The sequence below is a fragment of the Leuresthes tenuis genome, unplaced genomic scaffold, assembly GCF_036924035.1.
Source record: "Leuresthes tenuis unplaced genomic scaffold, fLeuTen1.0.hap1 SCAF_23, whole genome shotgun sequence".
Classification (NCBI taxonomy): domain Eukaryota; kingdom Metazoa; phylum Chordata; class Actinopteri; order Atheriniformes; family Atherinopsidae; genus Leuresthes; species Leuresthes tenuis.
The window spans coordinates 16,685,352-16,704,166 of NW_027325377.1; the positions used below are offsets into that span (position 1 = coordinate 16,685,352).

Consider the following 18,815-nt stretch of genomic DNA (forward strand, 5'->3'; position numbering starts at 1 on the left):
CTATGACTTCTGTCACGGCTGCCAGGTGCCAATCCACTCTTGTTGCAAGCTGATAAAGTGGTTCTTCATGGGATGTATACTAAGCCATCAAATCAATACCCTAGAGAGAGACAGCACTAAACATGCACTCACACATTCTGGTTGATTAAAACTTGTATGGTTACTGCAATCTGAAAAATAAACTGCATTGCATCTCTTCTTGGAGACAAAGGGATTTGTTTATTTTCAAAGACACCTCTTCTGGCAGAAAGGCTACTATAAAGTATGCAGGTTGTAATTCTTTGTCTTTTCTTGTAGATGCAAAGAAGCAAAAGAAGGAGGGAAAGAAGCGAGAGCGCACCCAAATGGACTGACAAGGTTGTTTGAGCCAGAAAGGAAGGAAGAAGACTGTGGAAACACATCCACTGCCCTATTTCCACCTGGTTCCTCTTTGTATGTCCTGTAGGTTTACAGTAGGAGCTTCGACAAAACCAGTGGAAACATGACTTTTAGTGACAACGTGTTTTATTTTTTCTTCTGTCTAGCACCCGATAAGAAACAACTTGTATGTTGCTATAGGAAATATAATTCACAGTTGTAGGGAAGGATAATGAGAAGATTTGTATACTAGTGTTTTCACTTAATGATGTTATTTCTAGGATTGTTTTCTTAAGAGCAAATTGCCTAGGATTTATTTTACAGTCAAATACCCTAACTCTAATTTTTGAAAACTTTGTTTCCTGCCATGATTTAATGAAGCAGTTTGTTAAAAGTTAAGCTTTAAACGTCCTTACTTCATTTTGAGCAAAGTTAAATGTAACTCTACTTCAAATCAAACTGTGGAAATAACTGCTGTACAACAGTGTTTTTTTTCTTGATCTACTCTTGCTGCTGTTTTAGACTCCAATTTATAGCCACACATGGTCACCATCTGCCTCTCCTGAATGTATCATCAGTGTAGTTATTGTTTGAAGTAGACATTCCCATGACTTCCACCTGCGAAAAAAAAAAAAGTTGTAGAACATAAATGAAAGTTGGAAAAGATACCAAAAGCATTTGCTCTTCCCCCTTGTGTATCCTGCCAATCAAATAAAATGAAATAAAAACTAATTTCAAACACATTTCATATACTTTTATTGGAATTTCATTTGGAGAGGATATGGTACAATGCAACCACTTAATGCAGTTTATTTTACAGTGTCATAGGTGGCCGGTGAAAACACTCAGATTCATTGTCCAGAACAAATTATCAAGAATGCATCAAAACGGAATACCAATGTTTCTGTATCGAAAGTATCATAGTAGGGGGAGGGGAGTAGAATAAATGTGGGATTGTTTGGGGGGAACATTCAGATAGTTGCTATTAAACATGTGTATGTACATTTCAAATGTACGGCATTAGTCACATATAATGTACTGTCATATAGATATATACATTGCAAACAAGATACTTTCGAGTTTATTTTTCCTATTGCAAGAGAAGCCACAAGCCACAGTGAGTGAATACACAATGAACATCTACATACATAAGCAAATGGAAAATTAACACCTGAATGTACATTTAACACTTGCTGCAGGCTACTGATTTAAAAAAAAAGAAAAAAAGAAAAGTCTTTAAAAAAAAACTAAAAACAAACAATCCATTTACTGATTTTTACATTAAATCGATGTGTTTTGAGACCCTAGAAGTTTAGATTGGGTCACACAGTTCAACAACCCCCCACCCCCTTTCTCCCCAGGGTAGCAAAATTGCTAAAAGTTATAATATGTCCAGCAAGTGAACCGACTTCTTCCCAGGGTGAGTGTGAAGCTTCATAAGTTTACACGTGAAATCAAAATGAAAGCCTTTGCCTTTGGGTTTTTGGGCTACACTAAAACTAGTTTTTACCTTTTGTCCTCTTCCTGGTTCTTTTTTTTTCTTCTTTCCCCTTTTCTCTGGCTGCAGAAGTCATTCTTCAAACCCCCTGAAACTCTGCTCCAGTGTGTAAAAGTTAGTAACCAGTCTCATTTTGCCAGGCAGGAATCCATTTCTTGGCAAATCACAAACTCAAGAAATGCACATACAGTTATACTTTCTACATTCGTAATAAGATTCTCTTTAAAATAAGTCTATAATTTATAATACTCATATTTTTGTAGATTTTACAGAACAGTTTCAAACCCAAAAAATGAAATTCTAGCTGTACATCGATAATATTCTAATTTCAAATACTACATTTGTACTCTGTACAGTGATAAAAGACACAGATTTACAAAATGTGATAGAAAATGTACAATTTCATGTATCTACATTTATTCCAGTAGCACAGAAAGCTGTGTCAAAGTGAGTCTTTGGAAGCTTTTTACTATTGAAAGACTGCTTAAAGAAGGAGTGATGACGGAGAAATAGACAGTTACACTGTGCATATCTTCCCTGATGTACGTATGTCACAATATTTTGTCAGATCTGATGTTTTCATGCTGAGGATGTCTTTTAGAAAAGAGGAAAAAACATTACACAGCAAACTGCATACCTGGATACCCACCCACACACACAAACTGATGGCAGGGACTGATCTGGACACAACAGACATACAGGGTTTGCACAGCACAATTTCCCTTGTGAGAAATGAGAACACACGCAAATATTGGATGGGAAATTAACCAAAACAGCCTACAGTGAGGCCAAGATATTACTGAAATCTGTCACTGCTGTGACTTTTATTATTTCTAAGGCATTGAGATGATCACTTTAGATTGTTCAGTCGAAACTCATCATTTCCTCTACCATCAGGCATTCTCCGTTAAGATGTACAGGGAGCTCAGAGCTGGGAAAAAGGTGAAAAAAATATATATTTACGAAGACTGATTAACATGCACTTTAATCTGCATCACACCACAGCACAAGCTAGAATTCTCAGCACAGACACTCTAAAGATACAACAGGGATTTTAGGATAAAAGAGCAATTTGTTGATGTCACTTTGAATAAGGCACTTCAAATTGCTCCGTACAATCCGGCGATATATATTTTCCATCTCTGAATTTTCTCCCAGCATGGAGAAGCTGCTGCGTTTTCACGTTTGTGTTGCTGCACTGGGTTGTTGAGATTATACTCAGCGACACCCCCCCAAGAGGGAAGCCAGAGAAATCTTAAATCTGGAAGTCGTCTCAGATAAACGTTCCATGTCACATGTACTCCGTAAAAGGAGTGTAGCCCTTTGACATAAGCCGTCTGAACAGGAGCCCAGCTGGCTCTGACGGCACATCATGATCTGATGATTACAAAACAGACTGTTTATTTTAGTCCTATTAGACAAATGAACACCAGAGTGTGTGTGTCAGCTATCTAAATTGGACTCATAAAATGTGAAGAAGACGACCATATCACTTCAAACTAAGAAAGTTCTGTTTGTTCAATGAGAATGAGACACAATAAAAGGAGCAGGAGTAGCAGTATATGGTGCTGTATAATACAATTTTTACAGCAGGCAGCAGGTTTCATTTGGGACACCAAAATTCCTGCAGCAAAACCCTTGGCTGACCTGCCCAGAGTGGCTGTGACTTCTCCAAACATGGTCCACTCACTGTCCTTCAGCTTTGGATTTTCTCTGATAGACTGCATTCTTCCCCCATTTCTTCCTCACTCTCAACCCACTTAGTAACCATGATGACAAAGGCGTGCTCATCTGTTTCATATAAACAAAGCACACCTTGGGGCCATCAGATGCCTTCCTCCCTCGCATGCATAACAGCTGCACTCTTTCACTGTCACGGAACAACACTCTCTTGTTCTGTCACGAGCCAACATTCCCAAATCACTTCCAGACAAGGCCTGATACAAGGTCGTCTCTTTGCTTTCATCCTCACTACAAAGTGGCCGAAACAGTTTACAAGAACTTTGCTCCTCCGGTAAGTGCCTCTGTTTTTTGGACGCATTTTGCCCCTTTTCCCTCCCTAATAGGTGATAAACTTCCAACACCTTCCATCAAATAAGCAAGCAGATGCTCAAACTGAGACCTATGGACTGCTTGAGTTGAGATCCACTTACTGTCCTGCTGGTATCACTCAAACAACAGCTTAGCAAAGATTAATAGGATGTTATGGAAAGCTTTTTACTCATTACTGAGATGTGTGACACATGTCAAACAGAAATGGCTCCACTTATCAATGTGACAGATGTTTGAATGTTGAAGTCAGATGACTGGCTCACATCTGGAATATGCAGAAGGATTAGTAAAGAAGTACAAACTGATTTAAAATTTGAGGTACTTCTCCTTTACTTTGTTAAATATTAATTAACTTAATTGAAATGCATATGAACAGAATGCTAAACAATTCTATATTGTACTTCTCGGTTAATTTATGCTTCAATATATTCTGCAAATGTTTTACTTTGATCAGTAATCCAGTGTGGCAAATTAATAGGGGAGCATAGGGGAGTTCATATTCTCAGTAAATCTCTAAATTAATTTGGTCTCCAGTTAATAGAACATCCAACAGTTTGTCAGTTTTACATTATTTTCAAATTGAGGAAGCAGCACATTTAAATTAGATTATCCAATACGGATGCAGCAAGGATTTAGAGTCCAATAATTAATGAAAAATAATAGTGTCAAACACCTTCTAGAATTCACTTTAGCGGTACTGCTTTAAACTTTATTCTGTTTCAACAAAGATCTATCTGCACCTACAGCACCTTCATTTACTGGTAGGACAGATGGCAGTTTCTATGAATTTAGCAGCTTTAACCTTTAAGAATTTGCACGAGTGTTACACAAGTACAAATGTAATGGCAGTTACTCATGATTTGCAATCCTAATGTAGATCTTTGAGTAGTGGAGAAATACCTTCACAGTAATAAGTTTCATATTTCTTTCTATTTGAAATGATTTAAATGAAAACTTTGTGTTTTGCGACACACTGTTGTCGTGATTGCATTTTAGATGGTAGAATAGAAGGTAGTCACCTGAGATTTAAGCTGAAATCTGATGATCTTTATCGTTATTATACAATCCACCATCTTGAAGGCAACATCCACTTGGCATCCTGTGTGGTTTTGCATGAATTAAACCAGTGGTTCCTGACTTTTTTTTCCTGAAAGCCCCCTCAACATGTATCTACAGAAAAGCTCCATAACCCCCCATCCTGCCGCTAAGCCTCTTAGGGCACCCGCACAGAAATGTGCAGACACGGCGAAAGACTCCTCTTTGAAAACTCTACTGGCTCTCCTTTCCAGAACAAAAAGTTACACGTTCCTTTACAGAAAAGAAAGAAACTACAAGGCCTGAATCTGATGGAAGGGGAGCAAGTTACTCTTTACTGCAGAGGTATTCCACATCCTTGAAGTTGGAAATGTGGATATCCAACACATGACTAATTTAAATACACATCAACATCAGTAACATAAGACAAAATTGTGTCCAAAAAACATGTTTGCATGCCAAGAGTGTATATCAGTGCAGGGTAAATCTATGCATAAAGACACAAGCACAGTGCTACTATAGATGTTTGATTCAGGACCCTGCATCCACTTGTTGGTCTTACTGTGAATGTGTCAGCGAGGTATGGCATTTAACCAAAAACACATCAATCCGCTGTTTCTACAAATTAGTAGATGTGCCCTTTCCAGACTTCACTTCCTACAAATTTCAGTAAAATACCCGAAAAACAATACCCTTCTGAGTGTAATAGCAGTATGTGATGTGCTTCACCCTGACAGGCTTTTCATAATCCAGTAAATGGTTTTTTTTTTACATATGCAGATTGAATTTTGACAGCCTCTGTGGGGAGAAAACCTCACACACCCCCTCTGATCTTTGTCACCCTCTCTGGGAGAGTGGGGACAACGAGTTGGGAACCCATGATTTAAACCACTTCAAAATCATTCCCCTCTCTGGTGCGAGTACAGAAGCTGAAAGTCTTTGTTGCAACAGGCCGAGAATCGAATTCAATGCCGGGGCCCTTTGCAGTGTGTTATCACGCCTCTCTTCGTCCACTTTCCTGTCTGTTCCCATGACTGAACAAAGACTGCAATTTGCAGACAATCACCCTTGCTTAAACATAGCAAAACTCAGCAGTTCTTAAAGCCTGTGCCTGATCTCCTCAGTGATATGAATTGAGTATTTTTATTAGACTTTATCAAGCAAGTCTTCTCCAAGACCAAATGTTTCCACATACAACGTAGCACCAAGATTAAATGACTTGGTATTGTCAGTAAAGTTATCTGGACACAGAAAATGCTTTTCATGTCCGACAGTATGAATGCTTACTCCTCACTACTATAGCTTTGCTCATATTTGAGCTATACAATGAAATTTAGCAAGAAGGAAGGCACTATTTGGAGAAATAGATGCAAAAGGAAAAATGCTCATGAATAACAGAACAAGCTAATGAATGTACTTGTGATGTTTATGTTATAGTCACAACCCAATAAGAAATCTAAATGATACCGAGATAAGAATTGAGTGGAGCAATAAGTGGGACACAGGCGCATTGCATGCAGGAACAAGCTGAGCGTGTAATGGGCAGTCTTTAATCTATATGTAGGTGTTCCACATTGGCACGTAATCTGATCAGCCTCATGGTGAGTTTTCATTATAGGATCTGTCCCAGATCTCTCTTTAAAGCTGACAGCCTTGAGGAGCTATTCGGTGCAGGCGTAAATCTTTGCAAAGCCCCCCTACCAACCACTTTGGCAGTCTCCTGATGGCAAAAGCTCCTACATATTCATCACTCCAACTTGTGAGCATACATTATTGGAACTGAGGATAGTCTAATAGGCTGAAATGATGGATGACATGCATGAACGCACGGAACATGCCCCTCATTGATATTTTCTAATTTCTTCTGCCATTGCAACGATTACAATACTTATCACTTTCAATTTACCAATCATGATTCAGAATAGATGAACTCAAATGAACTGTAAGATCAAAAGATGAAGTCACAACAAACACTTTAAAAGACACGAAAATAGCCCTTTTTTTAAATCACAAGGCTGTGACCTGTAATCAGAAGTAATCTCCAGTCTTGGAGGACACAAACACACATCAGCATGTATACTCACACACATGCAGGTCTTCGCAAACTTCATTACGCCAGTGCAGTGCAGTACATGCTGAGGCGTCGATCCGCTAACCAGCTGAATCAAATGACGTCTCCCACTCATCCGCATGCACAGATGTCACTCCACAAAATGTCGCCCCGCTTAAAAGAATACAAGACAGCTCTGAGCTCCTACCACAAGTTTCACACTGGGAAGGACGGTTCTTTTTTACAGTAGTGAACACCGCGACGGCAAACATAAATATGTTAATAGCTGCCGTGAAAAATAAACACCTGACACCCTGTCAGCAGTAAAAGCCAAAGTGATGAGTTCTGTGGTGGTAAATGGGAGAGTACGGCTGAACAATCTCATGCCAAATATTCTTTTTCCCCACTTGTTTGTTTGTTGATCCTACAGCTGCATCTGTTTGGTTATTTTCTGTAATCTTACATGACTGGTCGTATGCAAGAAGTTCTTCTCAAATATAATCCACACAAAATACAAAATGTGACACTGAGACACTGTGAGGAACTACTCCTGGACTACTGGATGCAGTGATTTCTTTACAGTGACGAGACAAAATGCTGTAACTCACAGATTCGATTGGAAAATGGGTTTTTGTACTGAAATAAACAAATGAGATAAAGAATGTTAATGAGAAAGGTGCTGGTAGTTAGATATATTTTCTAATAATTTCTATTCTTCATGCTACACTTAGATAACTAACTGTATAAGTATGAATGGTGTTTTCTCATCTAACTTGTATATGGATGATCATGTTTCCCAAAATGACTGGCAGTTCTGGGCTTAAAATCTCAGCTAGTAGAATTAGGGATTCACCTGATTGGTCCAAATAACTGTATTTAGTTAAGTGTAATTTAATCTTAGGGTACAGTATGGCTGGTTATCCAAATTAAGATTTTGTTCTAAACCCTTGTATGGTGTCTGCTTTTGCTATACATGCCATGTTCAATGTTCTACTGGACCCACTAATTTATTGGCTATTTTATCTGTAAAACATGCTCCAAACCCAAAGGAGCATGGGCACACTAGCTACTTACACACTTAGCTTAGCAGTACGACAAATATCTGCACTCTGAGAACAGTTTGAGAACCTTTATAGTAGCTGGGTTTCCATTGTTATATTTGATTAGCATTTGTAAGTTTGGAATGAGAAAAGATGAATGGAGACTTCACCATACACCTCACAAGGGTTTTGTGTAATTTCTTAATGCTGTGAGTACAAATAGTTGAAATTTTGTTTGGAGTAACAGCAGATATCTAAATCTGAATTAGTTAAACCAACCTTTAAAATACAAGAGTCAGCAGTTGTTACTGTGGATGAGCAAATTTGAAAAGTGCAACTTTAGCATAAAAATAGATCTATTCTGTATTTGTGGGAATTTATTTCTATTTGATAGATGAGATAGCTATCTGTTCTGACGTGACTGCGTTAGAGGCAATCTACACAAAACACACCGTTTTATTCTACATTTCGCAGGCTGGAAGTGCCATGATGATGATCACACACAAAAAGAAGGCAAGCAGAGGGGCACAAGTGTGTGTGCACGCAAACATAGAACCAGAACACACCCACAACTGCACACACAAATACAATATACACTCATATGTACAGATATTTACAAGTATCTTCACTGAACTTCAAACATGGAAGGTTTGTAAATTCAGTCAGCCCTATTTTCCCATTTTTAAGTTTCCTCTTTTCCATACAGCGCAGATCTTCCTCTGCGTCATATCTTTGTTAATTTTTTATCAGCTCAGTATCACTCCCTATTCCCTGCACAACCTCGTTTTTTTCTAAGCTTACAACTTTCAAGAACTGAATTTTCCCAACCATCTTTGTCAATGCTGCTTCTGCGCAACTCATCTCAATGCAACTGGCTTCAGTTGAATTACTGTAAAGTGCTACAACCGGTGATTGACAAAAATTGGAAAAACAAATGATAAAATGATGGAAAGCAATTTCAAAGGGTATTCTATGATTTTTACAAATCTCTTTTGCAGACACAAACACTTGTGCGTGGACAACACACTCCCACACACACAACATATACAGACAGGTAACTCATACTTCAGCACTTCCTCCACAGGGGCCTGTATTTATCTGGCTGATCTTATATTCTTATACTGGCAGAGGAGAAGATGTTTGAATGTCTTTTTAAATGTGACGTTGCACAGGGCGTAGCAGGCTGGATTGATGGTGCTATTGATATAGCATAGCCAGTAACCAATAGTCCACACTGTGTTGGGGATGCAGCTGGAGCAAAAGGTGTTAATGAGCACCATCACGTTATAAGGAGTCCAGGTGGCCACAAAAGCTACCAGGATGGCCATTATGGTACGGGTGACTTTTTTCTCCCGTGATGGCGCCCCTTTCTTCTTCTTGGTTGGAGGCTGTTTAGTCATCTTCACAATCTTCCTAGCCACATGGTTTTGCCGCTCTGAGGTTGGAACGATCTCCACGGTGGCATTTGATGGTGTGTAGTAGTCTCCCTTAGGTGACTTAGTCTTGATCTTGATGCAGGTCAGTTTGGAGGCCCCCGCCTTGGCTCGCTGACGTGGGACCTGCTGGCTTTTCTCGGCACTGGAGTTGACTATGGAAGGTATTGGTTCCTCATCCTTCTGATTGGAAGCAGCTGCACTGCCAGATGTTGAGTCATTGGAGCTCTCTTTCTCCTCTCCAGGAGCGCCGATCTCCCTTGTTACATCGTCCCCTTCTGTTTCTCCATCAGCAGTGTTGGAGGAAGGTCCTTTGCCATTTTGCAACTTTCCATCATGCTGGTTAGCCCCATCTTCAGCACTCTGGTTTTGGGAATGCCCCGCATCTTCTCCTGGTACATTGTTATTGTTGGGTTTTGGTGTGCTATTTCTCCTCTGAACAGGTGATATTACTTCTGGGTTGGCTCCTGATGGCTTGCGGGTATCCTTCTTAACACGGCTCTTGCTCGCTCTGGATATCTGCCAGTATAGCTGGATCATGATGATGACAGGCAGATAAAAGGCGGCAATGGCTGTGCCAAAAGTGACAGCTGCATTGGAAAAGAACTGGATGTAGCACTCCTTCTCAGGCACTGTCCGCCCACCAACAATGAACTGCCAGAAGAGAATAGCGGGTGCCCAGAGGATAAAAGAAAGGACCCAGGCAGCAGCAATCATCATCCCTGCCATTTTGGTGGTCCTTTTTACAGGATAGCTGAGGGGCTTGGTGACACAAAAATATCTGTCAAAGCTTATGATGAGAAGATTCATGACAGACGCATTGCTGACAACGTAGTCCAAGGCCAACCACAAGTCACACACCACAGGTCCAAGGGGCCAGTAGCCTATTACTATGTAAACTGTGTACAAGTTCATAGAACACAATCCAATAATTAGGTCAGCACATGCAAGACTGAATAAAAAATAGTTGTTGACAGTCTGTAGGTTTCTATTAACTTTGATGGAAAGCATGACCAGGATATTGCCAATAACTGTGACCAAACTGAGGGAACCAGCCACCAGCACAATGAACACCACCTCCACAGTCTTGTAGGCGCTTTCGCTCTCTTCCACAACTGCTGTCTCATTGCCTTCAGAGGCATTCCAGTATGTGAAATTGAATACATCCATGGCATTTGGTCTTTCGCTGCAGCCCCCTACTCAGATGGAACCTACAAGAGATAAAAGAGAAGAGGGATTTGTAACAAAATGCAAAAGATGACTCTGACAGTCTTAGCTTGTTAGTCATTTGAAGTTTTTGGAATGGCATACATATTAGGGTTGTGGGTAAGGCAGAATATACACTTAGCGTTCTTATTTGGAAATACAGTCTCCAAAAATGTGTTCAGTATGCTTTCTAAAGCTGCCATTGCCATCATCAGTGTAGAGCATTTTCAGGATCCAGAGATAAATTACAAAAATAGACATGCGCCATCAAACCATCAGTATTAGCACTGTGCCCTTTCCTGTTTGGAACCAGCTTTTAGCTCATCCAATTAATCAACTAACGGTCACAATTTTGGCATGTACAACAATTACTGTGGCTTGGTAATTAGAGGTACAGATTTCTAGCTCATATTTTTCATAATCGGTGCACAGATAACATCTCCCTATTAGACACCTGGTTTAGAGAGGGAAAAAAAACAATAAAAGGGACACTAAAAGGATACAATCAAAATTCACATAAATAGCTGATTGTGAAAGAGATGATATGACAAAGAAAGTTAAGTCTTTCTGAGTTCTAAGGTCTTATGTATCAGGACATAATTAAAAAACATCTGAAAACAAGCTCTTAAGATTGGCCTTTCATTGCTGTGTTTGACAGTTGGTATGAGGTGTTTGCGCTGATATGCAGTGTCTGGGTTTCCCCAAACACTGTACTGTGCATTGTGGCCAAATATGTCCACCAGTCCAGTCCATCAGTTTTACCACTTTTGTCTGCTGGTTCACTTTCATGGCTACATTTTTAAACACCTGATATCTAAACTCTGGTGGCTTAAATTAAAGTATTTTAATTTCTTCCCTCTTGTGAATGTGTTTCCAAACCTGTATATTTTCCATTGATGGGTGCATTAATTTTTGAAAAAGAGCATAATTATACACCACACACAGTCCATATTAACAAGAGTTCAATAGAAAAAACATTAAAAGGAATTATTGACCATACTAGGGCTGACATTTCATCTTCAAAGGTCCATTTCCAAGTAACACTAAAAAATTCTCTTCGCACAGAACTATAGAATTCTTTTGATCCCCAAGTGACCTGCTTCTTCTCTTGTAACCTTAAACAATGGCCTGTTTTATACAGTGTAGTTTGATTTATAAAGCTGTGTATGGCGTAGTTCTTTTCTGTCAGGTATTTTGGGAACAAGCATGACAATGACAATCTAACATCTGACCTGCATTGTTACATTCTTTCCCATCACATGCAAAAATGTTGCAGTTTCATGGACCATAAATGGAAGATGCTAAATAACGTGTTGCGTCTATGGTTTGTCATAATATTGTACAATAATGATTTTTTTTTTTGTCTGAAATGTAATTTACCCAACACAAAGCGTTGACTGCAAATCCATGTTTCCAAGCCTGGATTCAGTTGTCTTTGTGAATGGCAGAAATACATTTGACTCTCTGCCGTTTGCAACTTTCCACCAAAAGATGTTTTTCTTTTCTCTGTTATCCAACTGCTCATAAACAGTCTGTAAAATTGAGACAGCTGGGTTTTTTTCCGCTCAGTCCACAGCATCACAACATCAGATATACTTCAGGCAAAGGGTCAATTCCCCTACCATCTATGTATTCTGGGAAAAGAATGGTGGCATAATTAAATGGCCTTGTCAAGCTATAATTGAAACCCAACTCTACTATGCACTCAACTGTATTGAGCGTATACATATTCAGGGAAATTTGATTAACAAACTACAGAGAAAACCACATATTAATCATCATCCAGACAAAACATGCTCTTTGTAGATGGGTCACTAACAGAAGATTGATATGTTGGCATCTGCTCAAGTTTTTTGTCACAATAAGAGGTGACTTTATCTTGGTCATCCGGCCTAGCCTCGGACAGATATCACGGTGGCATCATCACGTAATGTGGTGGCAAAGAAGCTGTGCTTATTTTGTATTGAAATGTTTTCTTGTGACCAAAAATTGCTTACATGATGATTCTTCAGCCTAATAAATGGCCCATTTCATGATGACAAAGTTGATGTTAATGAGGGAGACTTCTGCAGCTGGAAAGCCGTCTTGTCCAAGACAGTCATTTTGACATAAGGTCTTTAACCATTGAGGCTAGTTGCTCAGAAACCAGTGAACATTCACTTATCTGCTGTGCCAGAAATCCCTAATCATTGCATTAGGCATGGAGCTAAACTGGCTTATCCCCGTAAAATGTTAAAGACCACCGATTTACATTCAAACCACTAACAATACAAAGGGGACACACTTGTGGCTCACTTGAGCTATGTGGATTAGAGAAGCAAAGTGAATCCATATGGATGGTCATAGCACACTAGGGGCAGTTTACTCCCTTAGCTGCTCTTTGTTTACCTCCAGCTGCCATAAGCATTCTCCCACACCTGAAATCTCTTCGACAGCTCAGCAGAAGCTGTGTCCTGTCTTGTGTCAACTAAAAATACTGAAAACCTTTTTGAATTCAATGTGGATAACCACTGATTTCCAAAAACAGGTCAGCGGGGAGCCCAGACTTGGTTTTAAAGCTTCTTTTCACACACTTGAAAGTCATGTTTACATAAATATCCAACTGTAGAAAGTGCTGCTAACATGGAAAGCCAATGATATGCTTTATTGCAATCAACCAAACTTGAGCTACAGTTTTACATCCGGCTTGATCAACTTGATCTTATCTCCTTGGAAGACAGTGATCAACAGTCGTGAAGATGTAGTACTGAGCAGGAGAAAAGCATCTTTGCTTTAGCTTTGCTTTGTGAAACACAGGCACTGACACCTGCTGAGCAGCAGTGCAATTTCCATCATCAGGTGAGAGCAGCAGTGGCACTCTTAGAATAGCTGTCAATCATGGAGCTACCTGCAAGTCTTAGCACCACTGCAGTCAGTGACATTCGGGGGAACTGTTTAATTATTCTGAGATGAATATTCAACTTTTTATTCTCATTCAATTGATCACACTTCTGAATGGATTTACAAACTCACTACATTTGAATACTTACAGTAGGTTAGAAGTATGTCTTAAGCATCCTTTAAAACTTTTGCAGTTAGACTTGCTGGAATGAATTTGAGTCGGTGGATTTAGTAAGCCTGAATTTTTGTTTTGTGTGAAAAAGAAAAAAAAAAGTGACAGTCACTGGCTGCCATGGGAGGATGTGAATAAATGAGCTTGAGTATTGTTCTGTGTTCAATGTTAGGTATTCCTGGAACTGGCTCACTAGAGCTGAAAATTGCTTATGGCCCCTGGGAAACAGAGAAGGCCAACCTTACCATTTTTTTTTTCACAACTTCTGTTCTCAGTCTTTCTGTTGTAGTGGACTCCAGGCTGGACAGATGACCAGATATTAGATCCAAGTAGCAGCAAAGTAAGACACTTGTTAAATTTTGGGTTGAATTAAAATAACTGCTTTTTGTCTGAAGCTGAATAATCACTTAAAATACTGTTTTATTTACAACTAGTATTGACTTTCTATTGATATAAGATATAAGAAAGAGTGTTTCTAAAAGTGGCAGCTGTGGAGCTGCACTCAAACTGACGCGCTTGACTGCCTCTCAGTGTTCAGATTCCAAGTCCCCCATCTATGAGCCTTGATCCTAGGTAAAGCCCAGACTACTTGCTCCCTCCCTTCGATGATTACATGCATTTTCATCGTTGGCCCTCTCCATGAGAGTGTGCAGGGTAAGGCCTTCGTTTACTTGCTGTTTGAACAGAGACGTGACTGGACTGCAAATATTCTCATTGCTACAGTAACGCTGCTCCATGGGTATTACAAATCCATTCAGCACACCTTTAGGTGGTTTTGGAGTATTTCATTGATATAGATGATAATAATCAATCTTATTAGCTTAGCAGGGATCTCAGTTTTCTGAAAAATTAAGTGCTGTAAGGTTGGTGAACACGAGATGGAAATACTTTTCTTCACTGGGACAATGTTTTTTGGCTCTTCTGTTAGTTTAAGTTTCCACTTAGGAAAATATCAGTCCATTTTTTTCCCCGTCAGCGTACATAAACAACTCTCCGTCAGGGCTGTTATTCAGACAAGGATTCAAACAAGAGAAATACGGAGACACTGAAATCCATTCAAATATTTGGGGAAAAAATGCTCAGCAGGAAATGAAAGCTGTTCTGATAACCATCAAAGCGTCCACAGTCCATGCAACAAACCAACGCTCCATCTCTGTGTTCTGATTAAACATGGCTAAACTATGTGACTCTTGAGCTTGAACATAATTTCAAATTTGTATTCATTTCCTCAAGCTCTTTCCTCTGTCTTAAGGCGTATCAGACTCTGGGTTATAGATAATAAGAGATGTCTGTAGAGATTCAAAGTACATTTTTGCATGGTGAATGATCAAAGCAATTCATCCATTTTTAGTCATTTATTGGATGTCTTACTGACAAAGGCTGAAAAAGATGCACTTCTTTCCCAACCGCAAACTTGAGATTCACCTCTATCATCTTGGGTTGTTTCCTGTCCAGAAATACTAATAAATCCCTCCAGCAAACTTGGAAAAAATATCTTTCAGTAAGTCAGCCTGGGAGGAGATTGGATATCGCCGCAGGGAAGACCCTGAGGCATCCAGTTTAGAACGGACTGCTTTTAACTTTAAAAGAATAGGTCCTGCTTTAAAGGTGAGTCCAGTTTCTCTCTGGAGGAAGTCATTTTCGGCAGCTTCATGTTTTATGTTCTTCAGTTTCTGCCATGTCCTTGCAAGTGGAAGTCAGTTCAGAATGCAAGTAAACTCTGGATAGTAAACTAAAATACTTACAAATACGTCTCAGTCTTACAATCTTACATAAGCCCATAGCTGGATGTGCTGCTTGCTGAAACTGTTAAAGTCCTAAAAGGAAACACTACCTGTCATAGTTACCAAAAATGTCCCCTTTCCAGTACTGGAGGAGTATAGGAAAAAGTGGTTTCCATTTTTTAATCAGCTATCAAACATGCTTTTCTGATTACAAACTAATGATGGAACTCAACTTAATCTCCTTCACTTGTAATAGCAAGTTACCCACAAACTGACGGAACCAGTTCATTGTTATCCATCAGAGTACCAAACCCTCAGAATTTAAAACTTTAATTTTATCCGAACTTGTTTCATATCACCTATTACATAGCAGTTTTCTCAAAGCCCATGGCTTCTCCTTCATGCCCATTAGGTGTATATAGTGACCTTTATGACACCGAGAAGAGCAAAAAGTCCAATTTGTCGATGAACAAATAGCACAGTTAAAAAAATGGGAAATTAATTGTGGAGGACAATCACAGAACATTGAATCAGAAGATGCAAGTTCAAGACCACACTGGCACAATTGATTTTTTCCTGCGTCTTTCCTCCCATTTTCCTTTTTACTGTACTTGCTTTCACTTTTACTTGCTGCTTTGTTGTGTTGCTCTACCTGTTGATTCACCCAGCAACCCAGTTTCCATCAAAGAATTTACCAAAGGAGGGATATGACTCATCTTAGAAGTAATTACATTTTGATGACGACTGATCAGTATCTATTTCCAGGATTTTTTTTACGCTCTCTTGGGCTGTTCTAGTTCTCTTTGTGTGTTTTTGTTTCCATCTGTCACTTTAACCCAGTGTTTTTCAACTCCGGTCCTCGGGACCCACTGCCCTGCATGTTTTCGATGTTTCCCTCCTCCAAAACACCTGATTCAAATTAATGGCTCCTTATAAGGCCACCAGAGTGTGTGTAACATTGCAGGCAGCTACAACTGGGGGTGTTGGCTGATTTACCTTTTTCTGTGTCTGGCCACCCTAACTAAAGCTGAAAAATGGTTAATGGTAACCTCATCTTGATCCTCACCTGGGACTCTTGTCTTGGGAAACCTAATAAAGTCTTTTGCTTAACAACACAACTCATTATCACAGAAATGCACTCACATATCGTGATTCACTAATGGGAGTATGAAATCTTTATGAAACAACTTTCCAATAGCCTTGCATCAATTGCATTCTGCCTGAGGGGACGTAATTGGAGGTAAAACCTTTCCTGAGCAGGTGCCACAAAGCCTCTCAAAGCCAGACCTCTCTGACAGTGCTTGTGTCAAGTGGACATGCAGCAAGAGACATTAATGGAGAGTTAACAAGCAGGAAATGACATTCAAGCAGGTGGAAAGAAAAAAAAACAAGCTTTAATCAGCATTCAGCCACTCAAATTCCCCAGAGAGCCTGTAGGTGGCCATGTGTCACTGTGCACCAGTAAATTATATCTAAATATACACTACAGAATTCATATTTTGTTCATTGATCAAAAGTATATTAAGAAGGTCAAAATCAAGTGCGAGCACCACTTTGTCTTTCTGTGTGTTGATGAGCTGTCTTGAGCCTTGACAGCAAAGGCCTCACAATTCTTGCTAACCTTTTAGATAAAATTTCATAGAAATGCATTCATTCTGATTTACAGCAAATTATCTTAAGCACTGCTGGAATGTCATTTCAAGGTGCCCTCTATCCAAACATCCCCTCCACTTCTATAGAAAAGGCTGATAGATCCGTCCATTGATATTCCAGCTGCTTTGCTATGGCAGCCTCCACGCCATCTGTGAAAAATGACAGTGTCACATTCGACCTCTGCTGTTCTGCGAGGCAGCCCAGCCAGCGTTTCACTGCAACCTGCCACTTCCAGCCCAAAAGAATCTGTTAGATAAACAAATTTTGACGCATGTTGTATCCATCTGTAGAGTAGAGATTAAAATAGCCCAGGAGAGCCAACTTATTTTTGAACAGATACAGGTCAACGGAAAGATCCTATACGGTTTAAACTGCAGCTGACAGTTCAGAAGCCACGCTGTCTGGAAAATATCACAAGCTCTCTGGGATGCAAAAAAGAGAGGAGAAATGAATGGACATTGTCCTCAAGCAAGCTGGGAAGGTAAGAGGGACCAGTCAATTTTCTCCTTTCATACAAAGAGAGCCTGCAGGAGCTAAGACTTGACAAACACCTATTCAAATGCTTGCTATCTTACCTCCTACTTCACATTAAACATTCTATTCTAAACACATTATTTTCCCACGAATGAAAAATTCTTTGCTGTATATCCTCTAATTGGCTTTAATTAGCAGATTTCCATATTCTAATCATAACTTCTTTGATCTAAAAGCTGAGGGCCCACTTAGTATAACTTCATTAGTGTAAATGTAAATGAGTGCTTTTAATATATATATATATATATATATATATGTATATATGATATGATATGTTATATATGTATATATATATGGTTTTTTTTATGGGGCCTTGTTTAAGTTACATCACATTTGTTTCCAAAATTGGCTAAAATATCAACAACCTCACTCTAAAAATATGAGCATCACAATCTTCCCTAAAAATATCTCTTTTCCCTCATGGAATTACCTCAGGTGCGTGTGAGCTGATTCATGAAAAATGCTTCTCACTGGGCACCAAGGACATTTGCAGACCTGACACATGCCATAATCAACAGACAGATGTATTAACCAACATCTGGCAGGCCAGTCATTTCTCTGACAAAATGCTCCAAACAATGCCAGCACACAACAGGCTGTATATTATTGTGAGCCTACAGCCATAGAAATAATGGACTAATGTAAGAATAATACCCACTGTGTCAGCATACATTATTCTTTCTACACTGTTCTTGCAGAAATCCTTTGAGCTTGAATAAGTGTATTGACATTTCCATTTCTTCTCCCATGAAAATGTGCCCACTTCTGATTATCTAATCTGTGTCTCACGACGGCAAAAATAGAACATCAATGACTGTTCTTGCACAATGCAGTGCAAGCCGTCCTCCATGGCTCATCTTCGGCAGTTGAAGATCTGATTCACGTTAGAACAGAAAAATGGAGTCACTGCTAAGCTTTGCTTGGCCAGAAACACAGTCATTCACAATAGTATATGGCAATATTGTGGCCTACCTTATTGTTTCTCATAGCTAAGACTGTCTATAATGTTGTTCAACCCCAAGAGAATGAAAAACAGCCTGTACTGCCTCTGGGAACCTCCGTCTGCTGCTGCTTATTCATGCTATGCCTGGCAATGAGTGGGCCTGCTTGTCTCTCCTGACAGTTTCTAGCATATTTCACATGTATCGTATAGACATGGATGCATTCTTCACATATTTGCA

General features: G+C 39.5%; 2 protein-coding genes across 3 annotated transcripts in view; one reads left to right on the plus strand and one right to left on the minus strand.

The window, feature by feature from the left end:
• The window catches only part of ptn (pleiotrophin), a 44,249-nt gene extending 43,149 nt beyond the window's left edge, over positions 1-1,100 (plus strand). For both annotated transcript variants that reach the window (XM_072377514.1, XM_072377515.1), the window contains exon 5: positions 298-1,100. In XM_072377514.1, coding sequence (XP_072233615.1) covers positions 298-353 — 56 coding nt within the window. In that variant the 3' untranslated portion in view covers positions 354-1,100. The remainder of the gene's footprint in view (positions 1-297) is intronic.
• Positions 1,097-18,815, minus strand: part of chrm2a (cholinergic receptor, muscarinic 2a) — a 75,901-nt gene continuing 58,182 nt past the window's right edge. Inside the window, exon 3 of the mRNA XM_072377513.1 lies at positions 1,097-10,676. Within this exon, the coding sequence (XP_072233614.1) occupies positions 9,127-10,635 (1,509 nt within the window). The 5' untranslated portion in view covers positions 10,636-10,676 and the 3' untranslated portion in view covers positions 1,097-9,126. The remainder of the gene's footprint in view (positions 10,677-18,815) is intronic.